Here is a 26282-nt window from a genome sequence, read left to right on the forward strand (position 1 = left end):
GTGTGAACTTGCACAACACTGCCCTCCTACCCCCAAGTAGACTGGGCCTGAATCTGGAATGGTCACAGTTTGCTTGGAGCTTATTTATTGAATCAGGAATGTCTAGCAGGTTTTGATCTGCCTTGATTAGGTTTTGTGAAGTACTTAATCTGAAGTTTAAAATGCCCAGTGCTGCTAAAATAAATCATGTAAATGTAAATCATAAACCATGTGGATATCGCAAAAATGTAAAGGAGACAAAATTAAAAAAAAAAAAAATTTAAATCCCTTTAGTATGGAGGCACAGCACGCATTTCATAATCTTCATTAAACAACTATTTTAAAATCTAAAAAGAAAACTAACCTGAAATGATTATCCCACCCCCTCCCAAAAAAAAAAACAGTAAAACAGAAATGGTTAAAAGGTCATAAAACCATAATGCACTAAATTGATAATAAAATAACAGGTGAAAACTGCTCAAGAATAAAAAATAATAAAAAAAAAAAACTGGAGCAAAACAACCTTGGGCTAAGGTAGCCTAACAATCATATTACTAAATTCTCCATAGGACTGATTTCTGGGTGGAGAACATAGAATGCTAGTGACAAAATCAAAAGATCAGTGAACCTGCCTACAGCATTGTGAAAATCATCCCTCAATATTCACAGAAAAAGTGAAATTTAAGAAAGAAGCTTGCAAAGTTATTAAAATAGGCGACATACCACTGTGAGTCACCAAAAAAAAAATCCTGCTGCCAAAACGACAAGTTTCTGACTTTTGCGTTAGACATTTTTGAAACTATATATAGTATATATCATAGCTACTCAGCAAGTCAGTTTAGTCTTTTGTAAATTATGATTGTGCTTTTGACATGCTCATACTAGTCTCTCCAAAAATTCAAATGTATATATATCATTGCAATTTTTTTGGTGTACAGGCGTATACTGGAACAAGACTCTCTTATTTCAGTAATTCAGTACTCAGTATACTTATTTTAGTAATGCAGACATATGTTTATTTAGATAGATTTTAGTGTGTTGCGTCACCTATACAGTATGTTAGAAGTGTTAAAATAATAATGTAGGATTATGCAATAGATCCAGTGATAGGTTAACTATTATAGCAAAGATGTGGCAGAACCATTGTTACACTGTCCTAACAGCTACAGAAGCAAGGACCTTGACTGTATATCTTTTTGAACTCTTAAGAGACCAGTCCACTATTCAGACATATACAACACATAACGCTTGAACACTTTACCCTGTTCTAATTTTTGGATCCGACCCGTTATTCTCATCTGTGACCAGTTAAAAGAGCTGCTCGTAGAATCTCTTCCTACCTATTAAAATCATGAGAATGTGTTCTTATCTCATGAGCTCTGATGAAGAGGTTCTTTACCAGACCTACAGTATATCTTATACACTGTATATGACTGCAAGTCTGTCAATATGAAACTTTTATCTGCTGGTAGAAAAAGCTGCTGCCACTATACTGATACAGTGATCCCTCGCTATATCGCTCTTCGACTTTCGCGGCTTCACTCCATCGCGGATTTTAAATGTAAGCATATCTAAATATATATCACGGATTTTTCGCTGGTTCACAGATTTCTGCGGACAATGGGTCTTTTAATTTATGGTACATGTTTCCTCAGTTTGTTTGACCAGTTGATTTCATACAAGGGACGCTATTGGCGGATGGCTTAGAAGCTACCCAATCAGAGCACGTATTTCGTATTAAATAAAACTCCTCAATGATATACGATATGCTTCCCGCGCGGTGCTTGATTGTTTGCTTTTCTCTGTCTCTCTCGTTCTCTCTGCCTGACGGAGGGGGTGTGAGCAGAGGGGCTGTTTGCACAGAGGCTATTTGCCTAGAGGATACGGACGCTCCTCTAAAAAATGCCGCTTCATCGCGGTGCTTCGGCATACTTAAAAGCCCAAAAGCACGTATTGATTTTTTGATTGTTTGCTTTTTTTCTCGCTCTCTCCCTCTCTGACATGCATTCGTTTGAAGAGGAAGATATGTTTGCATTCTTTTAATTGTGAGAAAGAACTGTCATCTCTGTCTTGTCATGGGGCACAGTTTAAACTTTTGACTAAAGGGTGTTACTTCATGTCTAGAGGGCTCTAATAATGTTAACAGTGTGGGAGAGTTTATAAGGGCTTAAAATATATAAAAATAACCATACAAATATATGGTTTCTACTTCGCGGATTTTCATCTATCGCGAGGTGTTCTGGAACGCAACCCCCGCGATCGAGGAGGGATTACTGTATATACTAAATACAATGCTTGAACTAGCTATAAGCTGGTTAGCGCACATTGACTTCTACCATGTCATTTCAAAATCCAGTTCTACCACACTGTTCACAAACACAGTTATTTTAGTAATCACTTTGGAGTATTTTCCTGTCCTGTTCACATCATATAACCATATACAATAAGACGGATTTTAGGTATTCAGATATTCAAATACTGTCATCAAGGTACCACTTTTATGGAATGCTTACTCACCTTGATGGCACCTGCTCCCTGTTGTCTGTCATGGAGGCTCCATCCGGTTTAACATTCATATTACAACCAAGGAAAAGCACCATATGCTTTAATTGCAATTATTCACAATCTGTGACTCCTAAGTTTCTGCTGAGTAATCTTTCCCTAAAACTATTCACTTGTGCTCAGTTATATTGATATTATTTTCATTAACAGACAATTTCAGATGTTCCTTTTGAAACATCTGAACATATAAAAAGTTTTACTTTCCTCTAACCAGAAATAAAATAATTATTATAACATTGAAAATAATACTGTCTAATGTAACTTGTAAACTTAAAAATTGTATGTGTGATGAAGAAAATTACAATGTGTAACCAGCAAGATAAACAGAACTTAACTGACTTTTTCCATCAAGCTTAATGAGCGTTAAGGTCAATCAATGGGTAAATCATCAAGATTTTTTGTGCTGCATAATTACACATAAAAAAGCATGTTTTATTGTTTGTACACAAACCATTTGAATTTGCTAGATCAGCTCATTATGGTTTAGATGGAGGAGAATTCTGGGGAATGACAATTTTAAGACAACATCAATTCTTTGTATATGTACATTACACACTATTTTATTTTTCATTAGCATGCAGCATATAAAATACATATACCATACTATATAAAAACATTGCTCACAAAAATAACCGTTTTTTGTTTAAAGGAATGTAAATTTGATTTAGGATAAAATTCACAGACATATTTCTGAATAGTTTAAATTTCTATAAAAACCAAATGCATGTCGGCTGCTCCAGTAATTCAAAAGATTTGAGAGAATTGTGTGCAAAGGTGTGTCATTTCTTTTAGAATGCATAAAATACGCACCCCTGCAAAGATGCACTTTTTCTTTTTTTTTTTAATGTAGCTCCATTTCGCTGGTAGTTGTTTCTTTTTTTAATTGAGGTCCGCTTCATTGATGTCTTCTTTCCCATTCAATTCCTACTTGTGCAAAACAATACAGAAATCCAAGAATGAAGATCACTTTGTCTGGAGAACCTGCAATTAAAATAAACACAATTTAATACACAGAAATGACATATAAATATTTATAGTATTCTTTGTAACATAAGATCCAAAACGGGAATACAATTTTTCCTTTTTTTTTTTTTTAACTGTATTGAATTGGCATTCCATCCAGCAGGGATAATTTCTGCCTTATGCCTGATGCAGTTGACATTGGTTCTCACAGGGCTTGAAAATGTATCTCTGGATGGAATGTTTAACATGGTTTAAATTAGATTGCAAACTTCATTTTCACATACTGTGCATTATTATTCTCTGTGCTTATTTGTATAAATGTAATTTAAATTCTTTCATACTATTCTGAAACATTTTATTACATTAATTTGACAAATAACACAATAGAAAGAATAAATGAGGCTGGCTATGTACCAGCATCAAAGGACATATTTTTAGGCACCACTGCTTTATAGGGTATTATTTTTTTCAGTAGACTTAACAAAGTACTCTACTATCATCACAGAAGTGTTAAACAGTATTTTGCTTTAGCAACATGGAGCTGACTTATCTTTAGAAAAATCTTCTCTCCAAAAAGAAAAGAATGGATTTTTATTCTGTCAGGCATTTGACAAAATTCAGAGGGGCACTGTAAGCAAAAGGAAGAGGCTATGGAGTAGCTTAGACAGGAATGTAGTGAAGGGACTCTGGAGACAATTTAAACTCTGAGGATAACCTAACCTACACATTTTCTGCACAAGCAATATGAGCAAGTAAGTATCTCAAGAACAGGTGTTAGAGGTTAGGCTTCAGCTGAAGAGCATTGAGTTAGGCCAGGTACACTGCCAAACAAGAGAACTTTCATATGTAAAATTTTGCTTGTAAAAAAAAAAAAAATCTGATTGATGGTCATGACCAGGTGAGCACCAAAATTACAGTTCACAATCGACTCAAAATGATAAATGTTGACTTCCCCTAAATTATCTACATCATCAAGGATGTGACATTTTCAAGACTGCAAGCAATAATCCATGAAGGACTATATGTCATTCAATGGCAGATGATCCATCACAAATCTGCCCGCCGATATGTTTATAAAAACATGTGTATTTAGGTGCAGGGTAGCAGTTTTCTTTTCAATACCATGTTATCTGATTAGATAACTGTCAAATGAATACAAAACATTTTCCACATTTCTGTCTTAAAAGTACATCAAGCAGATTTGTACTTATATGAAGCATAATTGATGGCAAATAATGTATTAGCAATTGCATGTACATTGTACTCTTTTGTTTCTAAAGTGTTTTAACATTGGCCACTTTCTTGTGAGACTGGCGAGAGCTTGAAAAAGAGAACTCTGTACAGGAATTTAGGATTCCTCATTCTTTATCTAGTGATGTACTTAAAGTGCATAATGCAATTCCAATCCTCCTGCAGAGTGTTAAACCTTAGGCTCTTATTTAGTTTGATGTAATTTAATCCAGTGTAAGAAAACACGCAGCAGCACTCCCCTTTTATTTTCACATTTTCCCTCAATTATCTAAGCATACAGTACATGAAGAAAATGGTTCAACTAGAAACTGTGCTTAGTCTTAGTGAATGATTCCAGACATGTGATCAGCCTGCCATTGATTGTCTTCCCCTGGGTTCAAGAACATCAAAATCTCCTGTGATAGGAAACTGACCTTTTGGTGTTCTGGAACTGACATTCGCCTCAGAGAGTTTAATTTCTTTTGGTATCATTTGCCTTAAGCAAAAGTGAAAAGGTCTCCATTCTGTCTACCATATGCCAGCAAAGATTACATATATTTTTTTCTGTATGCTTTTTAAAATAATAAGAAATTATTTGTTTTTATAAGTCTTCTTTGATTAGTTAGCATGTAATTTACTTTCCACTAAATGTTAAACACATAGTGATATCCAGTTGCCTGCAAAAAGTATCACTACTGTCTTTCTTATTTACATTTTACTTGCTCACTGTGTCAACCATTCACAGCAGATTACTATGAATTGGAGTGTTGGTTTATAAACCTGCACTTGTTTTTTACAGTTGTTCCAATTCACCAGTATTTTAACCAACTGATATTTGTAATATTGTTAATCCATACATGACTCCAACAGCATGAATAAAGTGCTATAAAAATGTTTTTGGTTCCATACCCATATTCTCTTTTTGGAACCCCAACAACAGACAGAACAGGTTAATGAATTGGAAGCTCTTTTAATTTGTCAGGTTTGAAGGACACAGTGGTTTGCAATATGCACTAGACTGAGTTTTTGTAATCATGACACCCAAAAGTATGTATTCTAAAACTATGGCTTTGGCAGATGAAGAGTGAAGTAGAATAATGCCCTCCAGTTGCTTCTGCTTCCTTAAGGATTTAAGCTTACTTGATTATAGAAACTACTTTCAAACAGCAGCCATTAATAATGCCTTCTGCAAGAAAAAAAAAGTATTTGCATATTCTATGATTACATTATTCTCAAAACACTTGGGTGACTAACCATTGGATATGGAAACAGGACTATAATGTCTGAAAAGTCTGACACCACATCAAGGAGGCAGTGGATTGATGTTAATCAGAACTGCATGAGTGTATTTCAGAAGCAGAAGCCATGACTATGCTGTGCGTAATAGGATCTGACGGTCACTTGTGGCACAAAGGTCCTCTAAACAAAGTCTTAACATTAATGTGACAGATCATATCACTAAGGTGCTAGACGCTGGCAAAGTTTTTGTAATTTTAACTATATATAGACAGATGAATACAGTGTAAATAATTAAAGGATAAGTTTAGTATTTTTCAGGTTAAAGCTATTTCTTCACAAACATGGTATATACAATTGTTAAGTACTGATCCACGCCTTCTGCGTTTCATTTGCATTTTTGTGACAACAAAAGGAATCTGGAAATAAGCATTTTATCGAATATTTCTGGTACTGTTTCTCTTGTGTGCAAGTTGTCACATAAATAAAGAAGTGAATCATAACAGGCACTTGCCTCACTGTGTCACATGTTATGATAATGTTCCCTGTGCAGAGCTTATTATAATAATTTTTATTAAACTTATATTTTATACAGTCTTGAATTTACAATCCTCAAACAGAACTGTAAAGGTAACAGCTGATAGACATTACAGCTTAATTAACAGTTATTTCCCAACACATCACCTTAACTTACCAAACTAGAAGAATTCTAACACTGCCTACTAATCATGTCACAGCAAAAAGATGCCCCGTTTTACAACGAAGTGAAGTAAATGTACTTATGAGAAACTTAAAAATTCTCTACTATCTGGATGAAGGCAATGAATGTAACCCTCAACTAAGAAACCACACTGAACAGAAAAATAAATATGTACAATGTACAATTTTGAACTAATTTATATTTTCTATGCAACAACATATTTTGGAAAGACATTTGTATCTTTTTAGTTGAAAATACATAAACCTGTTCTTACATACTATAAGTGGATCCATCTTTTTTATTAAAATTTTCCCCTCTGAAATTTAAAAATAAAATAAAATGAGAAATTACACATATAAACCAAGTGAAAAATCAAGCAAATTTAATTGGCTAACTAAACAGATTATAATATGCAAGCCAACAGGGTAAATTCCATTATACATGTGAAGAGCCGTTGGGGTTTAAGTAAACCCACTCCCGCCTGACATCTCTCACCTCAGGCAACTCCAGAGTAGAATAAAGCCCTGCCCCTCTCAAAGAATGTGGTACTAGAGGCTCATGCTGTGTGTTGAGGTCAGCCCAACCATACCATCAAGACAGCATCTTTCCAACTCCCACAGTAGCCCAGCTTCATTCCCTGCCACAGAGGTCACACTCTATGTCTTTAGAGTCAGTTTTAGTATCCAGTGATCAGTCTGCCAAAGTGCTTTCCTTCAATTACCACTTGAACTATAATAAATAAGAAAGTTATGACTTCTTTTGCAGATGGAGAACCCAGTAGAGGAAAGCCCCATGTTGCTGATTCGGGCTATGCCCTATCACGCAACATGGCTAAGGGCCTGACACTCTTGACAACAAGACACCCCTCACACCGGCTCCCTTTTCTGGGCAAGATTTACTGAGTCCTTGATAAAATGTTTCATAAGAGGTAATTGAACCACACTTAGTCTTATCCCTTACTTGAGACCAATTTACCATGGGTGACAATATTGGTGGTGATTACCCCAGCAGCCAACAAAGCTCCTATTATCATTGGAACACACAAACCATCCCAACATGATAAGGTGGCAAATCATGGAGAGACAGTTGCAGAGTTATGCATCGCAAGGTCCTGTACAAGACTGAAACAAGAAGGGAGCAGAATATCAACAGGCAAATCAGGGAAGATGCTGTTACGGTCAGTCATGGTGAAGAGAAAAGGCTCTCAGGTTACATTCCTACCCTTATGATTATAAGCTTTGGGTAGTGACCAAAAGAACTGGATGGTGGATACAAGTGCCAGAAATTAGCTTCCTTCGCAGGGTATCTGGGCTTAGTCCTAGTGTCAGGGAATGGAGCTCAGACATTTGGGATGACAAACTACAACTGCTACTTCTCTCTATCAAAAGGAGCCAATTTAGGTCATTAAGGTATCTGACTTGGATTCCTGGGGAGGTTTTTCGAGCATGTCCAACCAGGTGCTTCGGGGAAGACTCTGTATGTGCTGGAATCTTTTTTCAGATTGCTGCCTTTATGACCTGGAAACTGTAAACTAGCGGAGAACAGTTGACTGGATGGTTTGAAAAAAATTTAATGCTTTTGTATTTCTTTTTATTGTGCAGGCTTGCTGCAATCCAAGCCAAAAACCTCCAAATACAGTGGAACAATAACAGGATGACTCATTCAAATTGGTGCCATTTTCTCCAAGCACTATGCTGTATTTTCTAGAAACCTAACATGGAATACAGACAAGCTTGTCACTTCATTATGGTAAAAAAAGAATGGTAAAGCACTTAAAAACTGGAAGACACTTGTCTGATTGACAATGCAAGTAATCAGAGAAGAATAGTGAATACACAGGAGAGATGCCGCCTTCAGATCACAATCAGATTAAGCTTCTAATACCTTTTAACTAATACTGCTTGGGCATTTTCATATTAGCTAAGTGACTGTGAAGATTTCAGAGTGGGTTTGTATACAACGTAAATGCAATTCAGCACATTGCTTGAAAAAATAAATGTATGCTTCTGAGCAATGGGTCCGGTCCATTTCATATTTTTAACTCCTCTTAGGCACTTGCCATTAGTAATACACACAGACAATAACTGTTCATAGAGAACTATTTTCACGTAGGAAGGATAAGCACTTCTGGCAACATTTTTTAAAAATCAATCTGAACATTAGATATAGAAAACTGAAACTGCTGAGACATGAGTAAGCATGGTGCAGTATAACTGCATGGTCAGTATAACTGAGTGGCATGAACAGGAGAGAAAAAGGATAAAAAGATAAAGTTAAATATCATGTAAGAACAGATCTAAGCACAAAATAGGAAATACTTTAATAAAATGACAAGGTAAAAAGTCTCGATGGAAGCATGAAAATGGAAGACAGAAAACAGGAGAAAAGACAAACTACAAACCAAAGAGAGACTAGATGAAATTAGAAATTGCTCTCTAAGTTGCTTTGAATAAAATGTATCTTCCAAATTAATAATAATAATATACATAAATTAATACAGTATAAATAAATACACTCTTTTTTAGTAAGACTCTTTGTGGGCTTGATTCTCAGGTTGTAAAGGTCCTGGCCTAATTTTGAGGCTTATTTACGAAGCCTCCACTCCTTTGTATGAAACATCTAATCATGACATATAAAATGAAAAAAAAGCCTACAAATGCAAACAAAACTGCCTGAAATCTTAAAAAAAAAAATTCTTAGATAAGATAAAGTATCACAACAATCAGGATTTACCATTAACAGGGAAAAAGCTAATATTAGCCAGGTCAAGTCGGAGGAGGACACTAAAGTTATGGTGATTTAGGGTGCGAGTGACACAACTAGAAGCAAGAGGCGAATATCAGTGAGTCAAATTACAAGGGGGCTCAGCCCCATTCTGTTGATGAACAGCAGAAACCTTTTACAGCATTTCTGTAGACCATGTATTATGGGGACCAAGTAAGATCAAGTAAGAGAAGTGGCTGTTTGATAAAAGTCATTTTGGCCTTTGCCTATTTTTCTATTTCTTGTTTTGCATTTTGTTCAGGTTTACTTATAACCCTCCATTTGTAAAAGTTATTGTATTTTGCCTTATTCTGATGAGTACTATCGTATTAGATTTCAGGCTCAATTTAGTAATTCTGATTGCGTATTTTCTTCACATTTTATTACCATGTTTTAATACATATAATCAAAATGGATTTGCCTATGACTAACTTTTTTGTTTTTTCTGAAACAAAAAGAACTGGATAAATCTAATTTAAGAAAATATTTAAAAAGCCAAAGTGAAAAAATTTGAAAGAAAGTAGCAAAACATTAACATTAACAATCATGATTAATTATATAGATTCTAATAGCAACTTACTCCTACAGGCCTTCATTTGGAATTTAAGACGACGGATACAGGTGACATGAGTCTGCATTTTGCATGTTTGCGTGCCAACATTAGTACTTGCTTGTGAAACTGTTTTTGATGTACAGCAAAGTGTATTGCATTTGCGTTGTCACTGTTGGCGTGCAAGAGGACACCAGAGGTGCTGATGTCCAAGGGTACCACAGAATCTTAATCAAGTCCTGATGAAAAAACCCCAGGAGCATTTTTTGAAACACATCCGCTAAATAATTAGTTAACTAAAACTACATAATAATAGTTTCTCAGAGAAAGCATGTGCACCATTATTGATAATGGCCATCAGTTTTGTCTTTGCTACTACCTCCAGTGGATACTGAGTGTGTCCAATAACAGAGCCCTTCTTCATAATTAGCTTGTTGATTTAGCATGTTCTCCCCGTGTCTGCGTGGGTTTCCTCCGGGCACTCCGGTTTCCTCCCACAGTCCAAAGACATGCAGGTTAGGTGGATTGGCGATTCTAAATTGGCCTTAGTGTGTGCTTGGTGTGTGGGTGTGTTTGTGTGTGTCCTGCGGTGGGTTGGCACCCTCTCCGGGATTGGTTCCTGCCTTGTGCCCTGTGTTGGCTGGGATTGGCTCCAGTAGACCCCCGTGACCCTGTGTTCGGATTAAGCGGGTTGGAAAATGGATGGATGGATTTGTTGCCATTATCTTGAAGACTGTAGCAGAATAATTGCTGGGACAGAGATCCTCTCTATACCTGGTATTCAGACCTTGACAGAGCCTTTAAAACTTTAGAACATAAGGCAATCTGGGACAGTCTGAAATGTCATAGAGTACCAGGAAAAATAATCAACTTCATTAAAAAAACTCTTTTCAAAGCCAAACGTTATATCTTATATAAACCCCATATTAGTGAATTTCTTTACTCAAATGTCATCTGAACTAGATATGTTATTTATCTCCCTTGTTATTAAACATTATCCTTGATGATTTAAAGAAAAAAAAACAAGAAATGTTCCAAGAAGCATAATATGAAGAATATATGTGTGGGTGGTTTTACACTCTTTTAAGGACCAGCAGGATTGACAGGAGTTTAGGAATGATTATGAAGAATACTCTTCATCTACTCTGATTAAAGGAAGCACAGACACTTTCTCATTATTGTTTAAAATCCAGTTTTCAACATTTGCCACATTATTGTTGTCACATTTCTAAAATATCAGCCACAAAAGCTACAGATTAATCCATACGGACATCTGCCCATTTTTCTTTCTTTTTCTAATATGGTGTTACAATGGAACAGGGGCCTGCTCTGGGAGCAATAGGCAAAAGGCAAGAATCATCCCTGGTGGGGCATAAAGTCACTGCAGGGCACAATCATGGGCACACCTATACATTCTTATACTGTATTACACTGGGTTAGGGTTGAAAAACAACCTAGCAGTATGACTTAACAGTGGGAGTTACTTCAAACAAGGACATGCAAACTCTAAATGGGAGTCTACCTTTCAAAGTCTCTTGTCAGCAGTGTGCAAGAGGTTGGGAACATGCACTGATACAACACATTGCCACACCCACCACCTGATGAACCACTGTGCAAAAAGAAATTATAAAAAAAAAAACACATTTACAAAAAGTCTTCATTTTACAGCAAACATATTCTATGGATAGTCTAAGGACAAAAATCTGATATGGGAAATTGTCAAGCAGAACAATAATGATTTTTACCATAACAGTCTCCAAATAAAGACCGATTGCTTTTATGTATCTTGACATTATAGAGTATACTTGTATGTTGAAAAGGGAAACCACCTTCAATAGAAATTCTTAAAACTGTATAAACTGTTGTTTGGGAGAAAAAAAGACCTTAGTTTAATGGAAATTCTGACAATTATATTTTCTAATTCCACAACAAATTAGGAATAAAATCTTGTTTCCACTTAAACACACCTGTGCTATTACAAAGCACAGTGAGAAAACAGTTTGCTAGTTTTAGGCTACAAGAAAACTTACTGTATAACATTAGACATCAGTCAGTCATTTTCTAACCAGTTTAGTCTTGAACAGTGTTGTGGGGGGTGCTGGAGCCTACCCCAGCAATCATACAGTACAAGGCAGGAACAAACCCTGGACAGGGCACCAAGCCATAGCAAGGCAAATACACACACAAAGACATCCCATACATACACTAAAAACACCAATTTAGCATCACTAATCCATCTAACGTACATGTCTTTCGACTGTGGGAGGAAACCGGAGCACCCAGAGGAAAACCACTGTGACGAGGCAGGTTCTTGCTCCATGCTCTCACCACTCTTCTGGGAGCCTCTAGAACCCGTCACCATCGGTAATCTAACTGGATGAACTGGACAATAAGGACACCAAATTAAGCAAGGGGAATGGTGTAAAGTGCTTTTTTTTAAAAACAAAACCAGTCATAACCAAATCAGTGTCCAAAGCAGTGCAGTGTATCAAAATGCCAATAAATAAATAACCCATAAAACCATGTGGAGGGTAAAATAATCCAATAAATAAATAAATCCTTTAAAACTAGGTTAAAATTCTGGCTGGAAGCAGTCCCTTTTTTTAAAAAAAAACATGGTGCCCTCTTCAGATTGCGGCTCCCCTGCTTCTCCCATCTGGGCCCTGCACCAGGGGAGTAGCCCTACCTGCAGCTGACTTCTCCTAATGATCTGATAGCATTTCGGACCCTGGCTCTGTAGTGCTCTGCCAAACCAAGACTCAGGTTCCCCCAGCGACCAGGGCGCTCACACTGGGACTTCCACCTCCCAAGCATCCGATTCCCACTGCCCTCTGCAGCAAGCCATCCTTGATCGTGGTCACTCCTGCTCCTCTGCAAAATTTAGTAGGAGTGACCCAATCCATCTGCCCCCAGGTACCAGCCAAACACCCCACTAGGGCTCACTTCCCAGCTGCCTTGTTACCAGCGACCTTGCTGTTCCTGCTCACTCGCTAACACCCCCACCGGCTTTCAGCTTCCTCTTCTTCCTCCTCTAACCTCCGTTCTCTTTTTCGGCCTCCACAGTCACGCTCCTACTATATATAATGGGAAAGTGGCACAGGTGTGGTGATTAGCAGTTGCTGGCATCAATCATGGACATGGATGATCCCACACCTGTGCACTTCAGTGTGGAAACACCCATGCCCTCATCGTGCCTAGGAACCACTCTGGCCACACTGCCATGCCCCCTCTTTTTAAGCTGCAAGTGCGGTGATTATTTAAAACTGGCCTGTTATTCTGAGCTGCGGACCCGCCATATCACACCCACGCAGACACGGAGAGAGCATGCAAACTCCATGCAGGGAGGACCCAGGACGTGAACCCTCATCTCCTTACTGCGAGACAGCAGAAGTACCACTGTAACACTGTGCAGCCGCAAACAATACCAATGGACAATAAAAAAATATTTTATATTTTACAAGAAAACTAAATCTCAGTTAAAAAAAAAACATATCAAATACCAAGGAAGCAAGAAAACAACATTCAATTTAAAAACTTTGACATAATATTGTCATCTTTGCAAATCCATGCCTAACATTTCAAAAATGCAATAAAAACCTAAACAACATGAATGTCATTTAAAGGCTGTGCCGCAGGAAACAGGTATTATTATTATTTAAAAAAAAATGTTGTGTGGTACTTGGGAAAATGTAAACTAAGACAGGTTTACAATGGCTGAATACTATTTGACATTTACAGTCTTGGGCAGACAAGCTCCAAACTAATATTTCCCAGACTGAAACCTGTCACGCTAAACAGTTCCATCACTCTTTTCACTTACTCAGCCCTGATAAATATCATATGTTAGACAAGTCTTATCTGACCAGACAAATTGGGGATACTGCTTTTATCTTTAGTTTTACTTCATGTGTTGCTTCTTCTTAGTGTTTCCCCAATGTTCCTGCTTTTCAGTACAGGCCAGGGTAATTGCAGCATCCTATATGGTTTCCATATCTTTTTCTCTTCTTGTTGTCTATTGCTTTCACCACTATAACTTTTTTCCTTTATATTTTGCTTTGAAGTTCTTTATTTATCCTGAAATACCACAGAGAATAATTGTGAGATGAATACACAGAATGAAGTTTACAGCTTTAAAACTGGATATTTGTTCCACTCTTGCACTTAAACCACTCAACTCAAAAAGACACAATTTTGTGCAGTACATATGTATGCAACTCTTCATCTTTCCTTTTTCTTTCCATAAAATGAGGATCTATTTCTAGTATATAGTTTTAATTTAGATCACTCAATGACAGAAAGGTTAGCAGACTTGAAACTATATTATAAAAAGATTTTAATTTCAAAAATTGGATAGTCTATAAGAGTGAGAAATTCTTGTTCTAATATTGGGTACTGTAGACTACAGTAGCTATCTCTAAGATGCTAGAACAACTATCAGTAATTCACAAGGCAATAATATATTTCTTGTGTTATAACACTTTTCCCTTGGCAAAAAAAGCAATTTGCTTCAGTATTATGGTCTAGGCTGGGAGTAGGACCTTTGGAAAAGGAATCAGATAATCACCTGACTGGTGATCTAAAGCACTCATTTGCTCTGAATGATCTTTCTATAGTGCATCAATGTGGTAGGTCCCCCCCACAAGCTCTGCTACGGTGAAAGGTACAAAAGGCCTTTTATTCTTGTAATACAGTAGCAATCTAAAGCACAACACAGTGAGTAATGTCTCCCTAGAGCATAAAGTGGGCTTCTTCAAGTCTGAATTTATAGTTTCCTTTTTTATTAATCTAGCCAGGCAGAGTGCAGGATGGAATGAATAAAGAAAACTAAGACTGCATGACTCAAGAAAGTAATGATCACATTTTTGTGAAAAAGACTTATACTTTATGAATATATTAAGTGAAAAAAAAAAAAAAAAACATTGTGGAGAAATGTAGTATGCTTGCTGTAAAATATTTATTTTAAACTTATTGAATCATTCAAAATGGTTCTAACGTTGTTTCCTCTTATTTATCTAATAGTCTCACAAAATGTGACTTGCCATTTATTTGCAATGATTTTCAAAACTCATATGCTTATTATATATAATAGACATTCATACATCCATGTAACACGAATATAAGTTTAATGTCACTGTGCTCTGTACAAGAAATTATTTCATGAATTCATTCACATGTGCAGGCCAAGTTTGGCACACAGGGGCTAGTCAGCCTGCATTTAGAAAACCACTACTTTAGCAGTTTGGAGAATGAAGGGGACAACTGCGAAGGCATTGTACTATTCCTCAGATGAAATTGAATTCTTTCCTTTCCTTGTTTGGAGACCAGAGAGGGGCCTGCACGTGAAGCAGACAGTATAAATACGTGGACAAGCAGTCAAACCCTATGAAGCCAATGGACAGACGAATGTGAGATATCATCATTCGTCCCGAAAAGCCTTCCAGCGCAGCGACGAAAAATGGCAGACTGTAAAGATCAACATCCCACCTTGATATTGTCATGCTATTATGGCTTCCTCGTCTGTTATGCCACGTAAATCATCATTAAAGAAAGCTAAGTTATTCACTCTTATGTGATCTTTACCGCCGTATCACTATGGGAGGGATATTGCCTTTTACGTTATATCTATATAGTTTCTGGTTACTTAAAACACCGCAATTTAAAAGAACTTATTCCAATTAGGGAGCTTTTTCTTCTAAAGGAAACAATCCACCCACCAAATCTTTTTCTGAAACCGTTTTTCTTTTATAAGGTCATGGAAAGTCAAACCTATCCAACATCATCTGATACTAGGCAGGAAATGTTTACAAATGAACTGCTAGTCCACGGCAGAAAGCAGTTACTGATACCATGCCAGATTAAAGCTGCCAGTTAATCTAATATTTAGACCTTTGGGTTGATGCAGAATCTAGGGTGTCCATAAAAAAAAAAAAAGCAGAAATTAGGAAAATGTACCCAATCTACATATGATAATAAGTGGAGTACGAACTGAACTCAAGTTTTTGTAGCTTTGAAGTGATAGTGCTGCTCTAGGCTAGTATTGCATCTACCAAGTATTAGTATTTTTTTATGTATAAAAGGCAACACACATTGCACTTATACAAGATATTTTTAATTCCTTTAAATTAGTGGTAGAATAAGGTAGATAAGAATTACTTTATGAATTAATGTATATTGATTCAGGGACTCTGGCCCACTTAGATCTTTAATTGACTTTGTTTTGAGAATGTAACATTCTTCTACTAATGCTTCATTTCATACCTGCAGTCTATGCAAAAAAGACAATTGTTACTCATTCTACATCTAAACAGAGATTGTGGCCTGAAGGGGGTGCTCTAGCTCCTCAAACTTGACACAGACAGACACAGTCACAAGTCCAGTACAAATCCATGGAGGCTACCATCTAGAATCCCAGGGGAGATAATGGTGTATGCACGCATTCGCCCCCAAGCCCTTCCAGCATAAAGGTGTTCCGGCCGGGTAAGGGCTTCAGCCACCTGCCAAAAGATATAAAGTGAAAAATGTTCATATTTCAAGGTTGTAAGCACTGGGTGCAAGGCAGGAACCCTTCCAAATTAGGTGCCAACCCACTGCAGGATACACATTCTAGCAATCATTTCAACCATGAATTCAGTGTCACCAATCAACCTAACACACATTTGGAATATTAGATGAAGACTAAAATACCTGGAGTGAAAAACCACAGAGGCAGGTGTAGAATGCGTGAAATTTACATAAAGAGAGACTTGGTTGGATTTTGAATCTGGGAGCTGTAATTTATCAGTGGTATTGCTACTGTGCTGTAAAAATCTAAATACTTGTGTAATAATTGTAACTCTTCAAGTAACCTAGGTATACTTTATCAAATATTCAGGGAAAAACAATAAGGATGATGGAAAGAAAATTAAACTTTATGCTTATATGTGGCATACATGTTACACTTTTTTTTGCATAAAGGTGTCTGTCTTTTTTTTGTTTTGTATCCATAGTCATTATTTGAAGGAGATATGCAAGTAAGAATTTTATTTTACGATGTACATATAATGATAAATATGAACTTGAACAAAAAAAATTATATGCTTTAAAAATATCACTTTTCCCAAATTTATAAAGTTCAAGTAGCATTAACTGAGACGGTACCACAAAAGCCATCATAGCTACATGTACAGCACTTTTCTCGTTTCCCCACAACCATTCTGTCATCTATTAACAGACATTCATCGATATGTTGCTTTGAAGGAAGCAAATGAGAAATGACTGAAGGTCACATTTTTTTTTCTTGCCCTACAGAATGACACGAGTATAATGGAAATTGAGACTTTCCCTGATACAGCTGTTGCATTACGCATTTAATAATCAAACTAGCTTGCACAAACAATGACCTAATTAAGCCTCCAGTAATGGCAAAATCTATTTAAACTACATAAGTCAGATTATGCAACGCCCAGCTGAACATGAAAAGGAAATTCACATTTGCTATAGGTAATCACTTAGTTCATACTGATCTTAGAAAATTACACACAGAATGAAATTATATTGCAAGCAATCACAACTAAAGGCTTTTAATCGATTTAAGTCTAGGGAGTTGAGAAAAGTCCTAAGAGAAAACTACCTGAAAGTGGATAATGATAACATGGTAACATTTAAGTAAATACATAGTATAGACTTTTAAACAAAAGTAAAAAGCTACCTGTGATAATATGCTATTACAATAAAACAATACTTGCACTCATAGAACTTGTTGTGGTATGAAATTTAGTACACAAGTTGATAAAAATTTGTATGTTTTTTATTTGTAAGTCAGATAAAGCAAATGTAATATTAGTGTTTTACTTCAATGATATGCTGTCATATCTAATCCAAGAGTCTTTAGGACTGTGTCAGGAAGTGAATTTTATGACAGCTTTGGGGGAAGTACCTAAAACCAGTCTGGCAAATGATTCTCTGCAGGACTCTCTCAATCAACCCCCACAAATACCTAGCTGGCAAGCTTCACTCAACAAATGGTTTTTGGGGGCAGTTGTGAAAATAAGCCAGTAACTGGACGATGTGTTACACTAGAATTCTCTTTGTCTAAAGTTGGCTGTTTGGTTTTGTATCAGAAGCCATTCTGTTCCACAATGCCCTATTAGGAATTGAATTTGAACATAGAATGAATAAATTTGCCTGCTTTACCCCTCCTTCTCACTCTCACACCATCATGATGAAGAAGCATCTCACACACCAAAGACTGAAAAGTAGATCATACTAAGAAGCAAAGCTCAATGGCCTTATTAAGACAGGCATACGACCTTTCCAGAGGAAAGCTAGAAAATGCTGACTTAACTAGAGATTTTTAAAGTAACTGCAAGTCTGTGTGCTGCCTGAAACTACATATCAGTATTTATCAGGTTGCATGGTTGTCAGTGTTTACTTGTTCTTTACGAATACAGTAATCCCTCCTCGATCGCGGGAGTTGCGTTCCAGACTCCCCCGCGATAGGTGAAAATCCACGAAGTAGAAACCATATGTTTGTATGGTTATTTTTATATATTTTAAGTCCTTATAAATTCTCCCACACTGTTTATAAATATTCCCTGCACAGTTATATAGCATAAACCCTTTGTATTCTCTTAGATATTAGGTAAGATTCACTGAAATTACATATGTAAACACACTGTTTATATACAGTAAAACCTAAATATTATTTTAAAGATATTGAATGTCTCCGATATCACATATGTTACAGACATTACGATAGACAGGCCACCAGCAATAAATACGTACAATGCAAGAAAAATAGTATACAGTAAATGTGTGTACAGTGACACTAAACGTACGTACATGTACTAAGTACTGCAAGTAGAAAATTAATTATGGTTACTCACCAACAATGACACGATGACTTGTCCAATAACAATGAGTTTTATTTTACTGCACAACAAAGGAGAGTGTTACAGCCCTTCTAAAGGAGCCACTTCAGGCGACTGTGTAGCACCGCCGTTGTTCTTCAATCCAAATCCCTAAAGCAGATTCCATCCAGACTACTGCCTTATTATATCCACTTACAACTCGTTTTGCACCCTGGTTAAAAGGACACTGCGGCCGTAGATTGTATATTCCTTTCCTACTTTTTAAATAAAAAGAATTGTAGCCTCATTGAGGCTGTAATGGCGTCCTACAGCGGTGTAGCTTTTTCCTTCCTCCAACAAATCCAAAACGTTTACCTTTTCAGCAATCGTTAACATCTTCCGTTGGCGCTTGGGCACAGACGCTGAAGCAGTAGCAAGAGCAAATCGTTTTGGAGCCTTAATGAAGGGCTTGACTATGCACAAAGATAAACACAAAAGAGCACAAAAGTTGACTCTTTACACAGCGAAACACGTTGATGCTGAATGAGCGAGAAGAGACTTCCTGGTTAACACTGCATTCAGCATACAGGAACTTAACTGCGTGCTCTGATTGGTTAGCTTCACATGCTATCCGCCAATGGCGTCCCTTGTATGAAATCAACTGGGCAAACCAACTGAGGAAGCATGTACAGGAAGTAAAAAGACCCATTGTCTGCAGAACCCGAGAAGCAGCGAAAAATCCGCATTATATATTTAGTTATGCTTACATATAAAATCCGTGATAGAGTGAAGCCGCGAAAGTCGAAGCGCGATATAGCGAGGGATTACTGTATTATCAATAACTCATTATTTGAAGTATAACTTAACTCCTGCTTGTCTTTTACTCTACCTAATTGCCTGAGGTTATAAATGTAGAAGGGAAGGTGGGGAGAAGTTATAAAGTATAATACCTTATAAACAGTGGTAAGTCTATGAGACTTAAGGCATTCTGACAAAGGCTACACATTAAAGTATCTATCTATCTATCTATCATTAAAGAATACAAAAAGGGAGAGTACTATAGAACTCTACCAAGGCAAAACAGGACTATTCAGCTATAAAGAGCTATACACATTCAAATGAATCCCTTAACTAATACAGAGTGTTTCATTTCCTTCTTGTTGGCTTCAAAAAAATTAAGGCAACCCTTTTCAACTTATACATATATTGTGAACCAATCAGATTTTTTACAAATGTGGCTGTTTTTTAGGATACAACATTTAATACATCGAAAAATGCAGAATCTGGGGGTGAATGATCAATGAGCTACTTTCAACTAAGATAATACTGTACAAGATGCTGAAATGTAATGGCAGAGCCACAGGATCCATATCTGAAATAATAATCTTACGGACAGGATCTTAACCATTTACTCAAAAAAGTAACAAACAAATCACATACAGAAATAAAAAAATTAAACTCTATTTTTAAACCATTTTAACTTTGAAAAGAGCCACAATAAAGACAGTGCCTTCTATTTACAAAAATTTAATATTCACTATTAACACTAGAATTCCTGAAGCGTATGAAAAAACTCGTGATCCTGGGCCACCTTAAATTCCTTCACACCTCTCCTCATCAGTGTCCACAACTGTCAGTGTAAGTGTAGGATGATAAGAAATGCGAGGCAAGAAATGTTGAACACATACCTAAAGCAGAAACTTTTTTCATGTTATACTAATAATGATGTGAAGTGTATAATGTGTGAAAACTTTAGTCCAAATATCAAATAAACACGTGCGCTTTTATTCAAGCATATAACCAAAGAAAAAAAAATCATTCAACTTACATGTTGCTGTTAATGAGTTAAAAGAACCCAAGCTCAAATGTCAATTGACAGAAAGTTGATATGCATTCTTGGATGGTGCAGAGGTAAGAACTGCTGCCTTATAACCAGAAAGTTCTGGGTTCAAATCTGGTTGCTCTGCGTTTTGAGTAGTGAGCTGCTGTTATTATTACTATAATATAATAAAAACATACATTTGATTTGAGTCTGCAACACCCGGTGTAAATTTTGGCTACTTGCAAAAGTTTGCGATTTTTTGTTTTATTATTCAGTTTTATTCTCTCAGTGACAGTCACATGGTACAATGAACTTGCCTCTCCCTCTCTGAGTTGATGGCATTTATCTCCATTCTTTTCACAAGAGCAGCGACAACCTCAATTAGTGCTGCGGTTGATGACTCGTCAGATCTATTTGTTGTACCTGTAATCAAACATACAATGTCCCGTGACCACTATCAGACTATCATGTGGCATTTGTGCATTTGCAAAATGTATCAAATGTTTGATAATTAGCAATGTCAGGAATTGATGCAGTTCTGGGTGGTTTTTAATTTACTAATCTGTGTTATTCATAGCTTATGTTTTCTAATGTCCAAATCACGATGGTCCTATGTCTCGTTCAATGATATCGCTCCTTGTGACAGCCATATTTATGTTAAAAGTTTCATGGGGGCTTCGGGACATGTGACATTGCACATATTTACTGGCTGGCTGTTTTTGTGATAAATGACTTTGCTCAAAGTCTTTAATATTTTTATGTACCTGGTACTGCTTTCTTTTCCCTGATTATAAACTAATTGAAACAGCTAGCTGCCTTAAGGTTATAGACTACTTGTGCAATACGGAAAGAACATATGAAAGATAAATATTTCCAATGTGAATTGCCTCTGTAATTAAAATTCTTTTAAGAATTCTTTAAATTTAGCTGATCCTGATTTGCTTGAACAACAAATTGAAAATAAATATAAGCAGTCTGCAGTTCAAAAAAATTGAATTGAAAAAATTAAATAATTTCCACTGCAGGACAGAAGGAAACCTGTTTTTACTTTCAACCCAAAGAAATGTTAGGGTAATTGGCAATTCTGTAATAACTGCAAGCTCTAGTGAGATCAAATCAGATTAACTTTGTGCTACTAAAAACGACTAGAAGCTGTGCAGAAAATGGCAACCATGTCAATCCTGGAAACAAAGAACAATACCTTCTCTGACAGTCAAAGCCAATTAAATCTCTTTAGTCTTAAGGAGAGAATGCTGCTTCAAAATGATATTCAGAATTCTCAAAGTCATCAGTAAATTTGATGTAACAAAATTATTTCAATTAAATAGTAAATCATACACTCAAAGATATTGGTGGAAATTATTTAACAGTCATACAAGTCTGGAGCAAACTACTGAGTGTGAGGTGAAGTAAATACCTTGAAAAATCTGAAAACCTAACACGATGTTACTGTATATTGGGAAAACTTTTCTAATAGCAAACCAAATGAGTTAGATGGACTGAATGGTCACTGCTTTTTTTTGTGAAACTTCTTACATTGTCTAAATTAGCCTAGCATGAGCAAGTGTGTTTATATGTGTATGTGTGCACTGAAAAACAACAAATGGTAAGGACTGGTTCTGCCTTGTGCCTGATATTACTATGATCCTGAAATGGATTAAGCAAAACTGTAAATGGATAGATGGATTAATACAATGTAAGAAAGTGTGTATGTTACTCCTGTAGGTGATCAATGACCGGAGCTTTCAATGCCTTTCTTATTTGCAAAGCCTTACGCCTCCTTCTGGACATTCCCCTTCACCTGTTGCCACTTCAATTTATGTGATTAATGCACTTTAAGAATTTGAGATGTATTAGTGTAAACAGAAGCATCGTCACACTTAAAAATATTCATAGCCTTACAGATTCAGAGTTCTGTGGATTTGAACCAAGGCTGGAGTAGAATCTGTGTGGAGTTTGCTCATTTTTTCTGGGTGCTAAGGTTTTCCTTCAACAATGTCAATAAAACACAATTTAATGACTAAGAATCTGAGTGATTACGCAATGGACCATGTAAGGAGAAAAAACAAAAAGCCACAAAACGTTGGGAATACTAAAATGTGTATTGGTATTTACTGTATAGTGGGTGATTACATACAGAACACAAGCTTACCAATTGACTGATAGTTACAAAGGGTCTAGTGAGTCTAGTGAGTGAGTGTATTTGGCTATATTTTAAATGCTGTCATTGTTTTGGAGCACAACTGCAAGTCAATGGGCATGTCACTCATCAGGTATGGGGACAGTTTTGTTTTGTTGGTTGGAAGTCTGCATTGATTTCTATAAGATTAGTATCGGTTACAGTTTTTAGTTGATATATGTCCATGTCTGGCCTGTTTTTGCTGTAAGTTTCTTCTTTGTCAGAATACCTTGGTAGACATTTTGGGACTCAGTCAGTTATCCCTCAGTAGTCACAACCTTAGAGGAGGCCGAAAGAACAGTTGACAGAGCTTTATTAGCCAAAGTAGAGAGGGTGTTTTTGGTCTTTGTGACAAAGTCGAGAGGTTGTTTTTAGTCTTTGTTGGTGATTGCCAGATTTGTTGGAAGAGAATTAATGTTTTAGCAGTATCCACACCAGTTTTGAGAGAAGCTGGGTGTTAATGCTGGTATTTTAGTTATGAGAACACCAGAAGATATAGAGACTGGGTGCACAGTAGATGACATAGCTGTCCATATGTTAGTGCCTCTAGGGAGGCTGGGTGTCACAGCATTTGGCTCCATAATGGGAGCGGTAGAGGCTATCTGGAAGGCCACACATTTTTCAGGGTGAGTTGCTGCCACAGAACCTTTTTAGTGTTTGGTGCTGATTTTCCATAGAGTTATTAGTAATAGTGAGAGTAAAAGCCTTCATTTTTTATTTTTAAATTTTGTCTTTTTGCTTTGAACTGTAAATAAACATTCATCTTCCCTATCTTTCTTTTTCTTTGGTTTGCCATTACTACCTTACCACTCCATCCCAAACTACTAGCAAGCCATCTGTATCTGCCGGTGGCAAAGACTGAGTATATAAGTATGTGAGCATGCCCTGTGACTGGCTCTTTCCATGTCTAGGACTTATTTATATCTTGCACTCAATGCTGCCAGGACAAACTTCGACCTTCATGACACTTAGATGGATCAAACAGATTCAATAGTGGATGAATCAATGGGTACTAAAAATTTACAAACAAATACAGATCAAGGTCTATATTTATCAAGTGTCCCAGAATTACTCATATGAGTTGCAATAAAAGTCTGACAAAGATATAAATTTGTTATTGGCTGAGTGCTTGGTGAGTTTGGACAGCTCACAAGCTCTCCTAAATCCAGGTGAGGAGTAGTTTCCTAAATTATGAAAATTGATAAAATCGGTTTACTCCTACATCTAAGAGTAGGACCAAATTTGTGTCACTCTGAGATTTTTATAGCCAGTTAGGACCATTTCCCTACTCTGAGACACTTTAAATAATTTACAGCATTTCATCTTAAATCCACTTATATTTTATAATATACTGTAAGTACAGCATACTTTTTTAACAGTTTGCATTTCTCTTTTTAATTTAATGATGGAATCTGTCAAATTTTATCGACTTATATTTTTCTTGCTTTATGACTGCAGTTTTCATTGACTGTTTTATTGAAAGTCACATTACATAAATTGTCCTTACTCTGACAGAAAATCTTTATATTCTTTCATCAATAAAGCAACATAAAACAAGAACATAGTGTTACAGCGGGTCTCAGACATTAGTGACAATCAGTGAAAAACAGATCTTGGATAATCTAGAACAAAATAACTATACAGCTGAATGTAAAAATAAAAAAAAAAAGGTATTAAGTGACTTTTTCCAAAAGGCCAGATGTATCTATGGTTTGTACTGCATTAAACTTTTCCTTCTCTTAGGAAATCCTGTATGTCTAACACAGTGGCTCCCAAACTCAATCCTGGGGTTCCCATGTAGCTGCAGGTTTATGTTCCAACCAGATTCACAATCAGTGATAATAAACTGATTTCATTCAATTAGCTGGTCTTTATTCTCTTTCTTTAATCTTAACCCTTTCATGGTATCATTATAATTACAATTAAAAACCAGCAGAGAAGACACCCAGGAAAACTATACTAAATGGTAAAAGGCTGCAACTGCTTCAGAGTCAGACTCACCAATTAGTAAATAATGAATTACATAAACAGAACATGTGGAAAATCAGGATGAAAACCAGGATGAAAACATTTTTAAAAAGTAAAACAAAAATTCTGCATTATAACCCTATATAACTGTTTAGTGAATGTAAACAATGGTTTCTCAAACTTAATTTTAACAATTCTAAATTAACCTCAGAAAATAGTAACTGAGAAATAACAGCTCACATAGTTAGGCCAATGAATCTAATTAAAAACAGAAGTTGATTGGAATAAAACCTGCAGCCACAGAGGGTCCCCCAAGATTGAGTCTAATAACCACTGGTCTAAAGGATATTAATGTTAGTTGGCCTCTTTTTATCATATTGCACTTACTTGGTTGTACTGCAGAACAGCTCAAAGTTGAAGATATCTAATTTTGATGAAGACAGTCTTTAACAATTATCCAATCTGCAAACATTGCAGCTAAGTTCCAGCCTCACTGGGTCACATGTTTTGGTCCTGCACCAAATTAATATCATTCTGGACCAAAATCTTTAAATGCCTTTCAGACAGCCTTGGTGTCACAATCCTTCCCAATACATTAACAGCTGTATTTGGTGCACTTCCAGATGGGCTTAAAGTGGAGAAGGACAAACAAACTGTAACTGCCATTACTACACCGTGAGAACCCTAACTACAAAGAGGACTATTTCATTTATGTTAGGAAGAATGCCCAGAGGGCACTGGGCGGTCCCGTGGCCTGCAACCCCTGCAGATTTTATTTTTTTTCTCCAGCCGTCTGGAGTTTTTTTCTGAGCACCCTGGCCATCGGACCTTACTCCTTTTCTATGTTAACTAAAGTTGTCTTATTTAAACTTGTTATTTTGTCTTTTATTTTTCTTTTCTTCAGTATGTAAAGCACTTTGAGCCACTTTTTGTATGAAAATGTGCTATATAAATAAATGTTGTTATTGTACACTATTGGCACGTAGACTTATCTTGCTCAACTGGAAGAATCCTAACTCACCACTTTTAAGTCAGTGGATAAATTATCTGATATTGGAAAAAATCTAATTCTCAGTTAGAGGATCTGTACAAAGCTTTTTCCAAACCTGGCAGGATCTAATCAATAACATTTTAGAATAAGCATTTTAATTAAGGAAGCAGATTCTCTCCCCTCTTTTTTGTTACTCTATTTTTATTCATTTATTAATTTACCTATTTACTTATTTTTACTAGTTTAAGGTTTTACTCTAGTTTAAAGGCTTGCTCTCTTTCTCATGGGTGGGGGTTGATTTGTTTCAAACCTAGTTTTGTAAAACTTGACTTATTTGTATGGAATGTTATTTGATTTTAATAAAATCAATAAAATAAAAAAAACAATTATAATACAGGTTATTGTCTCATAGTATTCAAATCGCATTCTGCATCTAGTGTTCTGTATGAGCTACAGGTTATAGATGTGCTGCATTAGTGCCTTTCATATGGGCTGTCTATTATTGTTTATC

General features: G+C 36.3%; 1 protein-coding gene across 3 annotated transcripts in view; it reads right to left on the reverse strand.

Moving 5' to 3' along the window:
* Nucleotides 1–3192: 3192 nt before the first annotated feature.
* The window catches only part of hhat (hedgehog acyltransferase), a 287098-nt gene continuing 264008 nt past the window's right edge, over nucleotides 3193–26282 (reverse strand). For all 3 annotated transcript variants that reach the window (XM_039738569.1, XM_039738567.1, XM_039738568.1), the window contains one exon: nucleotides 3193–3522. In XM_039738569.1, coding sequence (XP_039594503.1) covers nucleotides 3437–3522 — 86 coding nt within the window. In that variant the 3' untranslated portion in view covers nucleotides 3193–3436. The remainder of the gene's footprint in view (nucleotides 3523–26282) is intronic.

This window comes from Polypterus senegalus, chromosome 16, assembly GCF_016835505.1.
Source record: "Polypterus senegalus isolate Bchr_013 chromosome 16, ASM1683550v1, whole genome shotgun sequence".
NCBI lineage: Eukaryota > Metazoa > Chordata > Cladistia > Polypteriformes > Polypteridae > Polypterus > Polypterus senegalus.